At 41.0% G+C, this 20,211-nt stretch overlaps 1 protein-coding gene across 2 annotated transcripts in view; it reads right to left on the bottom strand.

Moving 5' to 3' along the window:
* The window catches only part of MAP4K5 (mitogen-activated protein kinase kinase kinase kinase 5), a 64,605-nt gene extending 45,828 nt beyond the window's left edge, over positions 1–18,777 (bottom strand). For both annotated transcript variants that reach the window (XM_075192435.1, XM_075192434.1), the window contains exon 1: positions 18,467–18,777. In XM_075192435.1, the coding sequence (XP_075048536.1) occupies positions 18,467–18,577 (111 nt within the window). In that variant the 5' untranslated portion in view covers positions 18,578–18,777. The remainder of the gene's footprint in view (positions 1–18,466) is intronic.
* Positions 18,778–20,211: the final 1,434 nt, after the last annotated feature.

A 20,211-nucleotide genomic window follows, 5' to 3' on the forward strand; every position in this document is an offset into this window, starting at 1 on the left:
AGTGTGCTTGGCCTATTACTAACAGGCTTCTTCTTAATCCCTGACTAATTATATAGAGAACAGCTTACTGTGAACAGAGTCAGTAAAATGAGCCAAATCCCTGTTAGCATTCAAACTGGACTATACCGAGACCCAAAACAGCTATTGTCACATGCAACTAATTCAACCAGCACATAGGGGTATATTTACTAAACTGTGGGGTTTGAACAAATGGAGATGTTGCCTATAGCAACCAATTAGATTCTAGCTGTCATTTTGTAGAATGTTCTAAATAAATGCTAACTAGAATCTGATAGCATTTATTTAGAACATTCTACAAAATGACAGCTAGAATCTGATTGGTTGCTATAGGCAACATCTCCACTTTTTCAAACCCGCAGTTTAGTAAATAATCCCCAAATCTAGCTCATAGACTTAATGTCCTTTTTCCTTTGTCTATTAACCATGAGCCCAGATCTTCAGGACACAGAATCTACTGCTATGTTAAGGTGCAGATTTGTTAGTGTAAGTTTGACTCCATAACATCATTATGTATTTATGTATCATTATCATTCATCCATACATCATTATGTATCTACGTTGACTAGACGAACAATCAAGAGTACGGCAACTGCAGTTTAAAGCCAAAAAATATGCAAAGTCATAGACTGGGCCCTCGAAAAAAAAAACCCAGGAGGCAGTGTTAAAAGCACAAAAATTACGATTACTAAGGAGAAAGGGGAACTATGAGTCACTATTTCAGGTGCCATAATGGTTGGCAGTCAATGAAGCAAAGTGATAGGGAAGGCTAGTCAGATGGCAGATTGCACAAGACGTAGAATTGGTAGCAGAATGAGAGGTGGCGATGCCACTATATAGATCAAACCTGGACAACCTGTGCCTCTCCAGGTGTTGTGAAACTACAAGTCTCAGCACACCTTGCCAGCTGTAGTGTGGCTATCAGCTGGTAGATAATGCCGAGAGTTGTAGTTTTCCAACACCTGAAGAACCAAATGTTGCCCAGGCCTGCTATAGATCATCCGTGAGACCTCCCCTGCAATACTGTGTTCAGTTCTGGAGGCTCTACCTACAGGCAGAGGGACAATCATACATTAGAGATTGTGTGAAGGAGTTCTACTAAAATGATGGATAATCTACATCACAAAAACAGAATTACCAGGAAAGACTAAACGGCCCTAACTATGTATAGTCTGGCGCAGAGAAGGGAACAGAGGGAGATCAAAGTTTTCAAATATATCAAGGTGTTAACGAGGTGCAGGAGGAAAGGATTACACAGAGGAAGAGAAGTATTAGAACAAGAGACAAGATAACCGGAGAGTAGCAGGTTTAGGGGAAACTTGAGGCCAATTATTTTACTGAAAGGACAGCACATAGGTGGAAGAGTCTTTTAACAGAGGAGGTAGAGCCCAATACTTTAGGGGAATTTAAACATTCTTGGGCTAGACTAAGGTGTAGATGTAAGAAAAACTCTGAAAAGGAAAAGTGAAGGTGTTGCCCATAGCAACCAATCAGATTCTAGCTATCATTTTTTTGTACTAGACAAATGATAGCTAGAGTCTGATTGCTGCTATAGGCAACATCTCCACTTTTCCTTTTTAGAAGTTTTGATACATCTAACACTAAAATCTGAAAAAATGTCATTGAGCTACAGGGTCTTGACTTTTTAGGAATTAAACAAAAACGGGCAGACTAGACAAGCGGTGTGGTTCTTATCTGCCGTCAAATTTGATGTTACTTTGCTTCTACAAGCTGAATGCTGGCATCTCTCCAGAGACATTTCTTCACCGAGTAAAACCCCATACTGTAGAAATATTACTGCCGCTGCCAAGGCTCATCGTTGACATCTTATGGCTTTTTCACACTATTCCGTTAATAAACACATGAACAAAACGTGTTTAAAAACAGGGCAAATAATACTCTGTAGTGGTGTTCAAAAATATTAATGCAGCGTTGGAGATTCCAGAACATGCAGTGATGTGAGCGAAGTGCAGTGTATGAAATATAGGGAAAAATGCATGACTAAAATGTGTTTTTAATGCTTTTTCCATGCATTTATGAACAAGCATTTAGCTCTGCGTGTGATTAATAAACAGAAAGCAGCCAAAATGTGCAGTCTAAAGTTGAACCTCCCCCAAACAAAAAACAACCACTATATGATACCTCTCGGTTAGGTGCAAGAGCAAGGCATGCTAAAGATTCATCATGATAGAACAGGAGGTTACCAGGGCTTTATCAGGTAGATCATTCCAGGGTAAAAGTAAAAAATCCCCCCCACAATCCTCAATGAAGCACTGACTGCAATCTCCTCTATCTGGTACCAAACACAGCGCTAATTAGACAACAGTGGAAATCCATGGGTGGACATGAATTGAGGAGAACGGACATTTACAACAGAGGGGTGCTCTCCCAAATTAAAGACCCCTGGGCAACAAATGCCCACTCAATTGTTACTGGACAACAGGTCTTCCAGCCACAGGTTAATAAACTAGGCTCACCTAGATTCCAGGTTGCTTGTGACAAAGTTTGAGAAACACTCCTTTGGATTAAAGCATTACATGTTTCCTGCAAACAGCATTATCACAAATCAATCAAGTACTATAAAAACACTGGAAAACTGATGAATTTCCCCTTCGGTACATGATTTGCATGGAAATCACCTGAAGGACACGTCACAACTATGTTGCTTCTCAAAACAGGACACTTTTTTTTTTTTTTTTAAGTTTTTTAAAAGACATTCTCTGACATTCAAAGATTGCAGAGAATCTGCCTCAAGCCTTTATCTCTCTCTCACACTCACACAGTCAGCTTCCTACATTTGTTGCATACTTGATCAGTTTCTGACATATAATAGATATTTGACTGTTTTGGCCCAACATGTGCGTGGTCTATGATAGAAGAATTTTACTATATAATATACTAATATTCCTGTCAAAATTGTTTAATAAGTACTATAAATATTAATATGCAATGTAAAGGTTATGTTAATACACTCATAGAAACTGTAAACAACAACATCTGTATGAACAGTGATCTCCATAACGGTCACATATAAGTGTGGAGTCATTGCTTTTAGTATTCATTAGATGCCACAAATTCCTTGTCACTAGGCCATGCCCCCAGGCTACTGTATTGTGAGAGGACAAATCACCTGTATATAAGACTGACAGGTGAGGTAAAGGGATTCTGAGGCAGAACAGACAGGTAATAAAACCTCTTCCGCCTTGTGGGCCAGTGAGTTAGCACGATCCTTAGTAGTCAAGTGGTGGCAGAGGAAGGAGGGGGGACACATCTCTGCCCCCTATATGTCAGGCGACTTTGGTTGCCATGGTAATTGCATGGAACTTAGCAAAGTGTATAAAAGCAGCTTCTCCCAGAGTGATTTATATTGAAGAGACACATGTCATAGTTACATGGGTTTGCACTTTCAACATTGGGTTGTACATTATATAAAATATCAAAATATTACACAGTGATGTACAATAGAGAAATAAATTACACACATTATGGGGCAGTTTCAATTAAGCGCAAGGTCCGGTTGGAGTCTCCCATGTGCATTTCCGTATGGTGCATAAACTATTGCTAATTTTTGCTTGTACCTCTGTGAGGTGCAAGCAAAAATAAGCAATGTTTTACAACCCAAACATTGTACAGAACATCGTGCTTAATGTAATTTTCCCAATATATTCATATATTGTCAAACTCCCATTTTTCATTCCCCGAGTCCACTAGTAGAGCTGATAGAAAGGGGCCTGAAGAAGGAATAAACGGTAGAATGGCGTATTTTACTATTCACAACAGGATTTGTGGCTTATCCAGACTTGTTTTTTTTGTTGCCAGTAATCGCGAGGGTCACATAAGGTTCCAAAAAACACCACTTTGATGTGCCCATTCTAGATTAATAACCATCAGCCTGTTACTATAACTAAATCTTACATCTGTATACTCAGCTAATGACAACTGTGGACAATACGTCTATGCTTTACGGGGTAATTATAGTACCATTATCTGGCTGCAGTGCCCTTAATTTGCATGTCTTCCAAACAAGTGTTGCCCCTGAGTGCTTCCTGAGGGCTGGGTATGACTGTCCCTTGGTCACTGGATTAAATTAAGTTTATGGGATCAGCAGCGGACATCTCAGTGCCCAACTGCAGAACACTGGCTCATTAGATATGTTCCTGGGATACCCAGATGAAGGTAGAAATTGATAACACCAATTTACAAACAGTGTTACTTATCCTTCTTTAAACTGTTGTTTTGTTTTTGCCTCTGTACTGAAAGCAGCTGTTCTGTGAGCTGAGCATAGACAATGGGTGTACTTTTATACAAATAATTATATACACATACACACACATGTACATACACACACACACAAACACATACACTATGGGCTAGATTTACTAAGCTGCGGGTTTGAAAAAGTGGGGATGTTGCCTATAGCAACCAATCAGATTCTAGCTGTCATTTTGTAGAAAGCACTAAATAAATGAAAGCTAGAATCTGATTGGTTGCTATAGGCAACATCCCCACTTTTTCAAACCCGCAGCTTAGTAAATCTAGCCCTATGTCTTGAGTTAGAAACAGTGTACAAGTACAGAAAGAGCTCAGAGGATCAATCCAAAACCTCTCTGCTCGTCACATCATGTACCATGTGACTGTGGCTGCCTCAACTATAAACCATTAACAGCATACTGAAGAAACAAACCAAGGAAAATGGTTATTCCAAAGCTTTTTTTTACAGCCTTCCACAGTGAATTTATGTGCAAAAGAAAAAAAACACTTCATTTTATTGAATGGTATTGCTGCTTTAAGTTGCTTAGGTAGCTCTAGGACTTCCTCTAATTCTTTGAAACTTGTGAGGTCTACCTCAACCGCAATGTAATCTTTGGGAATGTCATATTTTGTGCTTTACTAAGCCACATAGAAGCTGTAGTCACAAGTTTAGATAAGTTCGAGGACCAGTATGCGTCATCTAAGCCGCATGTGTGTAGATTTACAGGATTACCTTAATATTGCACCATATAGGCTTGTCTAAGTTGGTAATAATGTAAGAGCATGTCAGGAATGAGCCACTGCATGAGTTCCTGCAGTGGGTCTATGGGTGCATTGTAACAAGTCCTTTTACTGACTGCTAATACCAACATTGCTGCCGTGTGAAGCCCTGGAGGGAACAAAAGTCATTGCTGACTGCTAATACCAACATTGCTGCCGTGTGAAGCCCTGGAGGCAACAAAAGCCATTGCAAGTCTGGCATTGATGGTAAAAACAAGAGAACTGTCGAGGAATCAAATGTGGAATGTACTCATACTCTGGACGATACTGCTTTAAGCAGAGAATATTATATACTGTAGTCCTTTTCAGCAGTCATTACTCAGATGCAATAAGAGTTATTCCAACATTCCTATACCATTACAGCCCAATATAATCTGGCGATTAAGAAAAAGTATTTTGTACTGTGATTGGTGTACCTGAATCCCACCGTGGCTCTCAGCATCGAAAGATTCAGTGTCTCCGTAGTTAGGTGTCTATTGAATCACTCAGGACGGCTCGCAGTAGGTTTTCCCTGTAATACCACTAGCGCAAAATTAACTAGATGGTTCTCTAATAAAGATAATTACAGGGTTTCCAGGGGAAGTGTCCAGACTATTTACTGCATGTGGGAAACAGGACTGATCAATGTTTTAATAGGTGTTATAGATATTGAATTGCAGAGTCCACTGTGTCCTTATAAAAGTCTTGCCCAGCAGGTGGGTATCACCTGATCTATTTTCCCAGAAGCCTCTATGGGCTACAGACACTATCAAATAATCAGCAGCAACCCTGCTACTTAGTGTTTTGATGTACAATAAAAACTAGCAAGCCGTCAAGATTGAACATAAAAAAAGGTAACGAGTTGGTAAATTTCCAAATGCAGAGATAAAATGTTGGGATAATTGTTTAAAAAAAAACAAAGCCATCAAAAGTGTAGTGTTTTAAGCAGGTTTTATAGACAATATGTAACAGTCTTTTAATCTGTAATTAAACATAAATATGAACCAATGATATACTGTTTACTGACCCTCATACTGCATAAAGGCATTAATATGTTAACCACAAGGGAAACCAATGTCTGAAACCTTTGGGCAAACACAGGAAGTTTAACTGCAGTTTAACAAATTATACAATAAACAAAATAAAAAGAGAAAAAAAACATAAGTAAAAATAAAATAAAACATAGAATGCTATATGAAATAGCAAATCAAATATTTGTAAAAGTATGCATTAGATATCCTAACATTATTAGGGATAACAAGAATGTAACAAAAACACTGATTTTCTAGTTTGCCATTGATGGAATTGGTAACTTTATTGTATGTTATTGATTCATTTTAGAAATATAACAGTGCAAACAATGCAAGGGGTGGAAATTAGTTTATTATTTTGCACATAAGTTAAATACTGGCTGTTTTTTCATGTAGCACACAAATACTTGATAGCTTTATTTTTACACTGAAATTTAAAGTTGATCTAGGACATGCCCTATCCAAGCTATAAATCTGCCATCGCAATTTAAATTTACCTCCCCCTCCAATGTAACATGGTTTTGCCAAGGTGCAAAGTTGCTCATTTTATTTGCTTTACTTTTGTTGGGGTATCGGGGTTCACCGATACTTCTATCAAGCACCTTCAATGTCAGTCAGATCTTTCTTTGTTTTCAGTTGACTGGTGAACAGAAAATACTCAACACCTGTATGATATAATGCTGAGCAGCTTTATTCTGTTCCAATTTGAGACCACTTCAGCGCTTATTTTTATACATGTAAGTCTAGGGGTATAGATTCTGAACAACCAATTATAAGACAGTAAAATAATGAGAGAAAATCAATTAACAATATATATAGTTCAGTTTTACATCAAAGATCAAACAACTCTTTCTTCTTTGTGTGTTATCTCTTTCCAGACTTTTCGCCAATATCCTTGTGCTGCCCCCATCTTTGAGTCCTTGGGTTTTATCTTATCAAGAACGTTGCTACATGTTCTTGGAATGTTTTCGTTGATGGGAACATGGCGCTGCGTGGCCAACCTTGAATAATTTGTCTTTTTAAACTGAAAATAATATCTGCTTAATTTCTCTTAAAGTCATAGCATAACATATTAGCATCTAAAGCTTAGCACATGATAGATATTAAATCAATAATCATACAATTCCACTCTAACACTTTTCATAATGAATCAGGCCCCTAGTGTTTATGTAAACTAAAAAATAATATTTCATTGCAAGATTCTCTTACGAGAATCCAGAACCAAGATGTTTAAATACTGTGTATTATGATTGCCCTCTGTCTCTTCACAGACTGTTACAGGAAGAAATGTCAGTGATATTTTAGACAACGGTATGTGAACTTTTGCACCAGGAAGATCGGCCCGTTTTCTCCCCACACAAGAAAGGAACACGTCTGGTCTTTCTGTAGGGTTAGTTCAGTTTAAATGGAGCAAAATTCCGACATCAGAAATTTGAGAGAGAAATGGGTCACAATTTACAGCATCATTACACATGAAGTTCCATCTTTATTTTTCTGCAATAGGTTATCCATGCGTGAAAATGAAAAGCTTTCCTGGCTTACGTGAGACTTAGTGACCCGGCTGTGGAACGGTCATGGTGATGTCTCTTAAAATATGCTGCACTATAAACCGATCACCTACATACAACAGGAGTATCCATCTTGTGGGCTGAACCCGTATGCAGCCACTCAATTTGCCAGTAATCAGTGACATCACTAAGGAGCTGCCTGACTAACATTCATCAGGCTATGCAGTCAGCGGCTAGAGATTCATTTGGTCGACATTCAGAAGTTTACAACATTTGGCTGACATTCAGAAGGTAGACAGTATTAGTAGGACGACAATTGAAATGTAGACAGTATTATATGGTTAGGGATAGGGTAAGGGTTAGAGATATTATTGTCGACCCTATACTAGGGTCTACATTCGAATGGTCGACCCAATACTAGGGTCTACATTAGAATGGTCGACCCAATACTAGGTTCTACATTCGAATGGTCGACCCAATACTAGGTTCTACATTAGAATGGTCGACCCATTACTAGGGTCTACACATTAGAATGGTCGACCCAATACTAGGTTCTACATTCGAATGGTCGACCCAATACTAGGTTCTACATTCGAATGGTCGACCCAATACTAGGTTCTACATTCGAATGGTCGACCCAATACTAGGTTCTACATTCGAATGGTCGAACCAATACTAGGTTCTACATTAGAATGGTCGACCCAATACTAGGGTCTACATTTGAATGGTCGACCCACTACTAGGGTCTACATTAGAGATGAGCGGGCTCGGATTCCGCTAATCCGAGCCCACCCGAACAGTGCGGATCTGAACGGGATCCGAGCACTGTTCGGATATTTCCGGCGGGCAAAAAATTGAAAACGAGGCTCTGTCGTCCAAGTCTCGCGTTGAATCTCGCGAGGGGTGGGAGGGAGGGCCCAGAACAATTCCATCTTGTACCTCTTTTTTTGGCATTATGTGCTCAAGCTACCTCGGTGCAACCTTTTGGCCTAAAAACAATATTGTGAGGTGTTCAAAATAGACTGGAAATTTGTGGAAATGATTGTTATTGAATGTTATTGAGGTTAATAATAGCGTAGGAGTAAAAAAAAAAAACCACAAAACTGGTTTTTAGCACTTTTTATGTTTTTTTCAAAATAAATCCGAATCCAAAACCTTAAATCCGAACCAAAACCTTTCGTCGGGTGTTTTGCGAAACAAATCCGAACACAAAACACGAGACACCAAAAGTGGCCGATGCACATCCCTAGTCTACATACGAATGGTCGACCCAATACTAGGGTCTACATTCGAATGGTCGACCCAATACTAGGGTCTACATTAGAATGGTCGACCCAATACTAGGGTCTACATTAGAATGGTCGACCCATTACTAGGGTCTACATTAGAATGGTCGACCTATTACTAGGGTCTACATTAGAATGGTCAATCCAATACTAGGGTCTACATTAGAATGGTCGACCCAATACTAGGGTCTACATTAGAATGGTCGACCCAATAATAGGGTCTACATTAGAACGGTCGACCCTATAATAGGGTCTACATTAGAATTCAATAACAATAGGGCGGCACGGTGGCTAAATGCTTAGCACTTCTGCCTCACAGCGCTGGGGTCATGAGTTCAATTCCTGACCATGGCCTTATCTGTGTGGAGTTTGTATGTTCTCCCCGTGTTTGCATGAGTTTCCTCCAGGTGCTCCGGTTTCCTCCCACACTCCAAAAACATACTAGTAGGTTAATTGGTTGCCATCAAAATTGAGCTTAGTCTGTGTGTCTGTCTGTCTGTCTGTGTGTGTATGTTAGGGAATTTAGACTGTAAGCTCCAAAGGGAGGCAGGGACTGATGTGAGTTCTCTGTACAGCGCTGCGGAATCAGTGGCGCTATATAAATAAACGGTGATGATGATGATGAGGATGATGAATAACAGAAATCCATTGTTTCAGAAAATGTATGTATACCGGAGGTAAAAAAAAAGTGTCTGCTGTAACATACATTGCTATTAAAAGTATCCCACCTGATCAGAATGACAAGGGATGGGGGATGGACTCTCATAGAAATATAGCAGTTGTCACTGAGCAACTACTGAATAATACTCTCAAACTGAGATTATTACAACAACTACTTGTCAGTTTACCTTAATTACAAAATACATCAGCAGCATCACCAAAGAGGTGATGTTTATCTCCTACCCATAATAATGATTATAATACTAGTAATAATATAATGTCCTAGGTGGAATAAGAGCTTTCTGTGATAAGCTAAAATGGAAGAAAAATAACAGATTACAGATAAAGTGTGTTCAGCAAGTCACAAGGTGAAGCAGGTAAATAGTATAGTGACGGGGAAATTACATCCTGGAATCTGTGCACCGAATCCTGACACAACACACACAGATTATGGCAACACTCTGCGTAGGCTATAAACAAGCTCCTCATATCTTTTGGTGCTGTAGAAGTTGGTTACATGCAGTGGTTGAAGTGGAAATTTAAAAGTGGCGGAATGGAGAATGAAAGTGAATGGAATACGATAGTGTTACAATGAAGGTAGCAGGAGATGTGGGTGTGTGGTATACCAGCCCACCTCTACCACTGGTTATATGTCATAATATGACCTTTATTTGGTATATGTATGCCTTGCTAATAGGCCATATGTGCAAGGCAATTGTACTGTGATTGGTTCAACATTCAAGAATAAGACTCACAGGTGGGTTCTGTGAAGAAACAAAGGATAAGGGACAGGGAGTGAAAGAACTGCGGTCTACAGGATGAGCCTGCAAGCACACTTTGTAACACCGTACTAGAAAATACGGAAAATCCTACAATAAGCATATTATTATATAGTTATCTATAAAAACATATTTAAAAATAAGAAAGGGAAACAGGATTAAAACACCATTTATAAAGGGACATTATTTTAGTCCACTGGGGGTTGCAGTCTACAGCAAACAGTTAATCACATTCTGTAGAAGCCAGCAGTATACAGATGACATTTGTACTGAAGAATTAAAATATGCAGGAATTCCGAATGATCTGTGCTAAGCTATGCTTGTACATTTTCCTTGCCATACAGTTAAAATAAAATATAAATCATCCAATAGTCTTAGGTGAAGTGGTCACAGGTTAATGTTACAGGAAATATAAAATGTTCCACAGTCGGTGATCTCGCCACTACCAGGTCTTTTATTTCTCTGGGCAAGTTTCTGTGCAGGAATGTGATGGAAAATACATCTGTGACCAGGAAGAACACGGATTCACCTACACTCACACACGCCCGACAGAAGCCAGCTGTGGTATCCCTGGCATCAGGGAGGGCGGGCAGAGGTATATAGGAACCCTGGCATCAGGGAGGGCAGGCAGAGGTATACAGAACCCTGGCATCAGGGGGCAGGCAGACGTATATAGGAACCCTGGCAGAGGGGGGCAGGCAGAGGTGTACAGAACCCTGGCATCAGGGGGGGCAGGCAGAGGTGTACATAACCCTGGCATCAGGGGGGGCAGGCAGAGGTATATAGGAACCCTTGCAGAGGGGGGCAGGCAGAGGTGTACAGAACCCTGGCATCGGGGGGGCAGGCAGAGGTGTACAGAACCCTGGCATCAGGGGGGGGCAGGCAGAGGTGTACAGAACCCTGGCATCAGGGGGGGGGCAGGCAGAGGTGTACAGAACCCTGGCATCAAGGGGGCAGGCAGAGGTATACAGAATCCTGGCAGAAATATATAGGACCCTGGCATCAGGGGGGCAGGCAGAGGTATACAGGACCCTGGCAATAGGGGGGAAGGCAGAGGTGTACAGAACCCTGGCATCAGGGGGGGCAGGCAGAGGTGTACATAACCCTGGCATCAGGGGGGGCAGGCAGAGGTATATAGGAACCCTTGCAGAGGGGGGCAGGCAGAGGTGTACAGAACCCTGGCATCGGGGGGGGGGGCAGGCAGAGGTGTACAGAACCCTGGCATCAGGGGGGGGGGCAGGCAGAGGTATACAGAACCCTGGCATCAGGGGGGGGGGCAGGCAGAGGTATACAGAACCCTGGCATCAAGGGGGCAGGCAGAGGTATACAGAATCCTGGCAGAAATATATAGGACCCTGGCATCAGGGGGGCAGGCAGAGGTATACAGGACCCTGGCAATAGGGGGGAAGGCAGAGGTGTACAGAACCCTGGTAGAGATATATAGGACCCTGGCAACAGGGGGGCAGGCAGAGGTATACAGACCCTGGCAGAGGTATACAAGACCCTGGCAGAGGGGGCACCAAGAGGTATATAGCTATAAGCTGGAAAGTGAATGGGTTAAAGGGAGGGTGGTTGGGCAAGGCTCATTTTCCCCTGTGTAATTATCAAACCAAACTTGTTTGACAACGCCAAAAATAATAAGTGGGATGGAGGTGCCAAGAAACTTGTCAGCCACAGAGCACTTTTCCAAGGACTCCTCACATCTGCTTTTTTCATTTGCTCTTTAAAAGGTACTCGCTGCAGGAAAGAATTTATTGGCTGGAGGGTCCTCCTCTTACAAGACCAGCGCAGACAGACAGCAGCAACAATAATCCCTGTGCAATACTACTAGCGGTTACCCAACAGCTTCTAAAAGGATTTTCTCTATCAAAAACTTGGTAAACACTGGTTGTCAAGATCTGCAAAGCAAATGGGGATTACGGAGCTACAAAAAACACACTTTAAATAAGTATTTATACTTAACTAAGCTCAATATACTGTGTGCCACATCAATTAAAAAATTTATTGTTGAGTGTGTGGGTAGGCAGAGCATTCACATTGTGCCCTATTCGGAATGGACAACAACAGGCTACTGCACAGAACTCTGAAGTTTGAAAGGCTTCAGCCATTTGCTTGCAGTCTCATAGGTAACGTGGTTAGCGTGCTGAATTTTAGCACGTGCTAAGATGTGAACAGGGAGGAGAGTTTATCACAGGGAACAATTTTATTATGCCTTCGGTCCAAAGACATAAATATAATTTATAAATGAATAAATAAAAATATCGCCAAAGCAGCTGAGTAATACTGGCCCGTAGTGGTAAGAGTCAACTTACCCCTTTGCTGGCCCAGTTGTTGCAGATGCATATGAGCTAGTTTGCACGTGCGCAGTGGAAGCCAAGATTTGAACTTTAGTTTGACTTAGTAAAAAAAAAAATGTTAGAACGTTTAAGAAAAAAAAACACCAAAAGGATTTCACTTATTTGAAAAATGTAAACGATATATTTAAACATAAATGAATTATAGTACATGCTTCATTCATTTTCTTCATGCTTGGTCTGTTATTCCCATGCTGACATGATTATAACAGAACAGGCATTGAAGCTGAGAAGTTCCGCTGCAATACTTGTTAAAGAGGCTTCTTCATGCAGAGGTGGCAAGGCTGGTGGCAAACCTCATGGGGAAATGGGCAAAGTGCAAAGAATCGCAGGCGAATATGGCATTTCAGGTCTTTAATAAATACACCATTAAGTGTGAAAAAAATAAAAATGTACAATAAAAAAAAAAATGTACATACTGGAAAGAAAGTAAACAACGTGATGAATCATTGTCAGTTTGTGAATCATGTAACAGTTTCTGAACACATTACGTATGGTTTGCAGTGTTTAAGGCCCAAGCGGCATTCTGTAGAGATGGATAAGGATAGAACTTCCACTAGCAGGCAGTGTGTAAGAGAGGAAATGTGCAGGAATCATGATCCATTAACTAATTATTTGCAAAATAAAATTCCATTTAGGGTTGTTCCCATCTATTTGCTTTTTTTTTTTTTTGCTGCACTTTTAATGGGTTAATAAAAGCATAAAAAGTGCATTGAGTTAAAACAAATAAGAATTAATAGTGCTGTTCCCACCATTGCATCTTACATTTTTAATACTGGGCCTGATTCATTAAGGAAAGTTAAGCAAAAGTAAGCAAGTAAGGCAAAACCATGTTGCATTGGATGGGGGAGGTAAATTTAAAATGAGGGGACAAATTTATATTTGGGGTAGGACATGTACTAGATCAACTTTAAATTTCAGTGTCCAAATAAGCAATCAAGTATTTGTGTGCTACATGAGAAAAAAAACAGACTGTATTTTGCTGATGTGCAAAATAATAAACTAATTTGCACCCCTTGCATTGTAACATGATTTTGTCCAGAAAACTTGAGCAAGAAAACTTACTCAATTTTTTGCTTAACTTTCTTTAATGAATCAGGCCCACTGTGTTTAAAAGAACGCCCTATTTCTCATGTGCTAGCGCAAGCTACCAGTACAAAAACTGCATTAGTAAAACAGACAGGCACGAAAAGTGCATTTTTAAAGCACACAAAAGCTTTTATGCATCTTTACCTAGTTCCCCAGCGCATGTGACGACAAACCTTTACAAATACAATGCATTAATTAAAAATTCAGTGTTTTGGCTAATACGGATTGTTATGTACGAGATATTCTGCACAATTTGTGTTCAACAAAACATGGTTGTTTAAATAAATATTACGCTGCCATCTAAAAGGCCAGTAAATTAAAAGTTCTTCAGAACAGCAGTACAAAATTAAAACGAGTCCCCTGCAATTAATAAATCACAATCTTTTGGACAGTACATGGTTATAGGTTGATGGGTAACAAATCCTACTTCAATGCATCTTCCAGAAGGTAGCACGCATGGCTTGGCCTTGTCCTAGGCTACTGCTAGGCTGTCTATAAATTATAATTCTAATGTTCTATAGCCCCGTGCAGCAGACAAATCTAGAAAACTATTTATATGGGAGAAAGCATATTACAGAAAAAGACTAGGAATGTATTTTGTCTATATTTACCTTAAAATAACTGCCATCTGAGGTCCTTTCAAAATATTATGCAAATTGAATTTCATAAGCGTTATGTTTTGTAAATTAATTATTTTTCTCAGAGGATGTAAAAGTAAAGCAGAAAGCATAGATTGTTTTCAAAGTTCAATGATCTAAACAAATTTCCTAAAGCAGACTAACACTTACACACAGTCCATGGAGGTAGCCATTGTGCGGGCTTAACCAAAGTTATTATGATCATTTATCTATATATAGCGCCAATCATATTAGGCAGCTCTGTACAGAGAATATGCAGCCATTCACATCAGTCCCTGCCCCATTGGAGCTTACATTCTAAATTCTCTAGCACACACAATAAGGTACATTTTGTTAGAAACCAACTAACCTACTAATATGTTTTTGGACTGTGGGAGGAAACTGATGCAAACACAAGGGAGAATATTCATACACATACAATATATAATGTCAACATCACAATGGGGAAGAAATGTGATCTAAGTGACATTGACTATGGAATGATTGTTGGTGCCAGACGTGGGGTGGTTTGAGTATCTCAGAAACTGTTGATCTCCAGGGGGTGCTCACGCACAACAGTCTCTAGAGTTTACGGAGAATGGCGCACAAAATAAAAGAAAACAACCAGTGAGCGGCAGCTCTGTGGGCTAAAACACAGTGTAAAAGAGAGAGGTCAGAGGAAAATGGTCAGATTGGTTAAAGCTGACAGGCAGGTGATAGTAACTCACATAATCATGCGTTACAACAGAAGAGCATCTCTGAATGTACAGTACGTCGAACCTTGACGTGGATGGGCTACAGCAGCAGAAGACCACTCTGGGTTCCACCCCTGCTAGCTAAGAACAGGAAACAGAGGCTACAGTGGGCACAGGCTCACCAAAACCAAACAGTTGAAAATTGGCAAAACGTCGCCTGGTCTGACGAATCTTTATTTCTGCTGCGACATCCAGATAGCAGGGTCTGAATTTGGAGTAATCAACATAAATCCATGGACCAATCCTGCTTTGTGTCAACGGGTGCAGGCTGGTGGTGGTGTAGTGGTGCATGTTTTCTTGGCACTTCAGGTCCCTTCATACAAACTGAGCATCATTTAAATGCCACAGCCTACCCGAATATTATTGCTGACCATGTGTACCTCCCTATGGCCACAGCCTACCCATCTTCTAATGGTTATTTCACCTAAAGCTGGTTCCACAAACATGACCATGAGTTCAGTGTACTCCAATGGTCTCCACACTCACCAGATCTCAATCCAGCACCTTTGGGATGTGATGGAACAGGAGAATTGCGGCATTAACGAGCAGCCAACAGATATACTGCAACTGCGTGATGCTTTCGTGTCACCAGGAACCAGAATCTCTAAGGAATGTATCCAGCCCCTTGTTGAATCCATTCCATGTAGAATACAGGTTGTTCTGGGGGCAAAAGGGTGTCTTCATAGTACTAGAAAGGTGTGCCTAATAAAGTAGCCACTATCTGTGATAGCGAACACTACTGTAGGCTATATTTGAGTTATTGAGGCATGAAACCAGACCCACAACAAAACTTTTTAAAGGGTCACTTGATACTTTGATTCTTTGGGGAATATCTATTGCACTGCAAAACCACAGGTATAATATTATGACTCTCAGATGCATCAAATAGACCATGTTATCTTACCTAAACAGAGACTTTTAGTAAAAGCACTATAATTAACTGTTATCACCATGCAAAGGAATAAATAGTTTCACTGATTAAAAAACAAAAAAACAAACAGAAATAAAGACACAAAGGTATTTAAAAATGTCACACTAAAGAATAGGTCTTTCACATAGAAGTCAAAGCTGCATTTCCTTGCACTATCCACCATAACGATTAGGTGTTACACACGTGTCATATTGTGTCCTAAATGGATAATTCCACCAGTTCATGAATTTAAAAAAAATGACACTTTATGCAAAGGCTAAATTAAATGGTCGAACTCAATTTCTCCATTTAATTCATTGGTAAAAACATGTGGAATACCCCAGGGGGTTGCAAAAATGGCAATAGATTATGTGCCTTCATAAAACATCTAACATTTGTTGAAATCATTTTACCACATGGTTCAACAATATTAGATGACAAAAACACATATCCGAGAGGCTGAGCAGCCATAGCGTCTAACCTGTTAATGCAAGCCCAAACATTTTTCAGACATTTTCTATAGATCACAAGTTGGCAACCTTCAGCTCTCCAACTGCTGTGGAACTACAAGTTCCAGCCTGCACTGCCAGTCTTGCAGTTCAACAACAGCCGGAGAGCTGCAGAATGAACAGGCCAGCTAGAAATGTTAATCTTACTGGGCAGAACGATCACTACTTGTCACTCTGAGGCTGCACACAAACAGATATTGAGCCACACTGGTCCTCAGATTCCCTTTGAACACCCAAATCTCGTACTGTATTTACATCTTTAACAGAATTCATCTTGTGAACATGAAATTGTAAGTTATACATGACACAGACAATGTCTTTTTATATGCCAGCTCAAGACACAGGCCCAAACTATTGCAAGGGTGGTGTTAAGTGGAGAGTGGCATTTAATGAAATTAAAAAACGATAATGCACTTTTGTGCCAAGCAGGGTTGTTTTATAATGGGGGTGCAACCAAAGGGGGAGCACATTCCCCAGACAGTACATTATTTCAGTACTAACATTTGACATATGTCTGGTGCTATGGTTTAGAAAGAAATAAGGTGGTATACGAGGTCCAGATACATATCCCACCAATCAAGATTGTTTAGAATAAATCACTGAGGTACTCTGGAGTCATTATATGCCTCATTTAATAACTTTGCATGCTAAAATGTGCTTTCTGGTAGCAGATCTTGACTTGTGACACAAAAAAATAAGTGTACACAGCCTTCCCACAGACATGACAAACAAGTTTTTAACTCTTCGTGCACTTTCAGAAAGCATGCATGCGTGTTTGCACGGGAGTGAATATTAATCTTCAGCGATAGTGCTACTTAAGAATGTTACTGCCTAGAAAGCACTTACAGCTGGCTATAACCAACCAACCAAGAGGCCCAAGAGACAAGATTCATGGTAACCACAATAAAATACGTCTTAAAAATGTGCTCTATATATATATATATATATATATATATATATATATATATATATACACATATACACACACAAACTTTTAGTGATACCAACAAATCTTTTTCAGAATTTTTCATTTTTCGGAATCTTTCTTGTTCTAGTATTTGGGGGGTATGGCAGGAACACCTACAATGACCTCAATGCAAGTAAAAATGTATGTGTGTGTTAACACCAGTGTGTATGTGGTTTAAAGAAGACACTTGCAACAAAAAGAAAAAAACAAAACATATTTAACCCTTGCTAATGCCACTCTAATGAGCTGTGAAAAGTACAATAAAGTAACCCTTAGGTTGCCAAAGACTACACTGTAATACGCTGTGTACATTCTCAGATACAGCAGATAGCCTCTGTGGACCTATAGTAATATAATAAACATAGTTAACTTAAGTAAATCATATTAATTATGCATTGTAAGTGACATATAAAAGGTTTTCACCTGAAAAATATGTCAGCAGGAAAAGCTCACCATAAGCTCAAGGTGGGATGTCATTGTGCCATTGATGTGGGACCCCACAAAAAGGTAGCCCCCAATATAATGTATTGCTCAGTGGACACCCCCCCCCCCCCCCCCCCAAAAAAATGAGACTGAGGTCCCACACCTCTGTCATACACATGTATGTCAGTACTTAAAAGTAAAACAAGTACTTTAAGAAGTTAGTGCAGAGAAGTCATCAGTGATGTGGAATATGTGTTGTCAGGAGCGATGGATACAAGTAACTATATATATATTTAATATTGTATAATGTCTGCATTGTGCTGGAGTACTCAGGATGTGTAGTGACATGGTTATTACACTGTGCCACAGTGTGATGGGGAGAAGTTACAGCTATGTACTATATATATATATATATATATATATATATATATATATATTGTATAATGTCTGCATTGTGCTCAGGATGTGTCATGCAGTAACATGGTTATTACACTGTGCTACAGAGTGATGGGGAGAAGTTACAGCTATGTACTATATATATATATCTCACCTTATAGACGTCCCCATAGGTGCCGCTTCCCACCCTCTGGATGAGCTCGAAGTCCTGCTGCGGGTTCTTGCGGAGGATGTCGGCGCTGGGCCGGCTGGTGCTGTGCTCCATGCTCCGGGGCTGTCTGGGGGGTCTGCCTGGGGTCACTGCTCGGGGGCTCCTCGGTGCAGGTCACCGCTGGGGGAGGCCGGCCATGGCCCCGGTCCCATGTCCTGAGGAGACCACAAACAATGAGACGAGATGGAGGCAGCTGAGAGCCCGATGCAGACTGAGGAGAGATGCGGCTCGTACCGCCCGGACACTGGGAGGAGGAGAGAGAGAGGAGAGACCGCCTCCCCCTGGGGCCTAACCCGCCTCACCCAGACCGGGAGGTGCCCTACACCCCACACCCGGGAGAGGTGGCCTCATCTACAGCGGGCAGTGCCAGCCGAGGGATAGCCCAGGAGATACCCCTGTGCCGGAATATCACCCAGCAAGGGTTACCCCCCCTCTGTACATCACCCACCAGGAGATACCCCTGTGCCGGAATATCACCCAGCAAGGGTTACCCCCCCTCTGTACATCACCCACCAGGAGATACCCCCTGTGCCGGAATATCACCCAGCAAGGGTTACCCCCCCTCTGTACATCACCCACCAGGAGATACCCCCTGTGCCGGAATATCACCCAGCAAGGGTTACCCCCCTCTGTACATCACCCACCAGGGTATACCCCCTATGTACATCACCTACCAGGGGTTACCTCCCTCTGTACATCACCTACCAGGGGTTACCCCCTGTGCCAGAATATCACCCAGCAGGGGTAACCCCTCTGTATATCACCCAACAGGCACACCAGGAGCTACCCCTCTGCTGGAATATCACCCACCAGGGGATACCCCCTCTATATATCATCCACCAGGGATTACCCCATTTCTAGATACCACCCAACAGAGCCACCAGGGATTACCCAACTTCTAGATACCGCTCAACAGACACACTAGGGATTACGCCACTTCTAGATGCCACAGACCAGGGATTACCCCACTTCTAGATACCACCCAACAGAGCCACCAGGGATTACCCCACTTCTAGATACCACCCAACAGAGCCACCAGGGATTACCCCACTTTCAGATACCACCCACCAGACACACAAGGGATTACCTCACTTCTAGATACCAACCAACAGACACACCAGGGATTACACCACTTCTAGATGCCACCCAACAGACACACCAGGGATTACACCACTTCTAGATACCACACAACAGACACACAAGGGATTACACCACTTCTAGATGCCACCCACCAAACACCACCAGGGATTACCCCACTTCTAGATACCACACAACAGACACACACTTCTAGATACCACACAACAGACACACAAAGGATTACCCCACTTCTAGATACCACCCACCAGAAACACAAGGGATTACACCACTTCTAGATTACTACCCAACAGATGCACCAGGTATTACCCCACTTCCTGAAACCACTCAACAAAATCAGATTCTGGTGTCCTAACCCAAAATTAGTCTCTAATCTAGACTGTGGAATAATGCTATTGATTGGATATTCAGATTTAAAAACACCTTGTTATATTTCCATTAGACATGATATGTTATGCACATAACGCCCTTTATGTATGTGTCTGATCTTGCATAGAAAAAAATTATCTGATTGTACTTACAACAATCCATCACCTTTGCTTGTGTACAGACTGGTGTATTTCCATAGGGAACATGTAACATATAATAACTGG

The sequence above is a fragment of the Mixophyes fleayi genome, chromosome 12 (genome assembly GCF_038048845.1).
Source record: "Mixophyes fleayi isolate aMixFle1 chromosome 12, aMixFle1.hap1, whole genome shotgun sequence".
NCBI lineage: Eukaryota > Metazoa > Chordata > Amphibia > Anura > Limnodynastidae > Mixophyes > Mixophyes fleayi.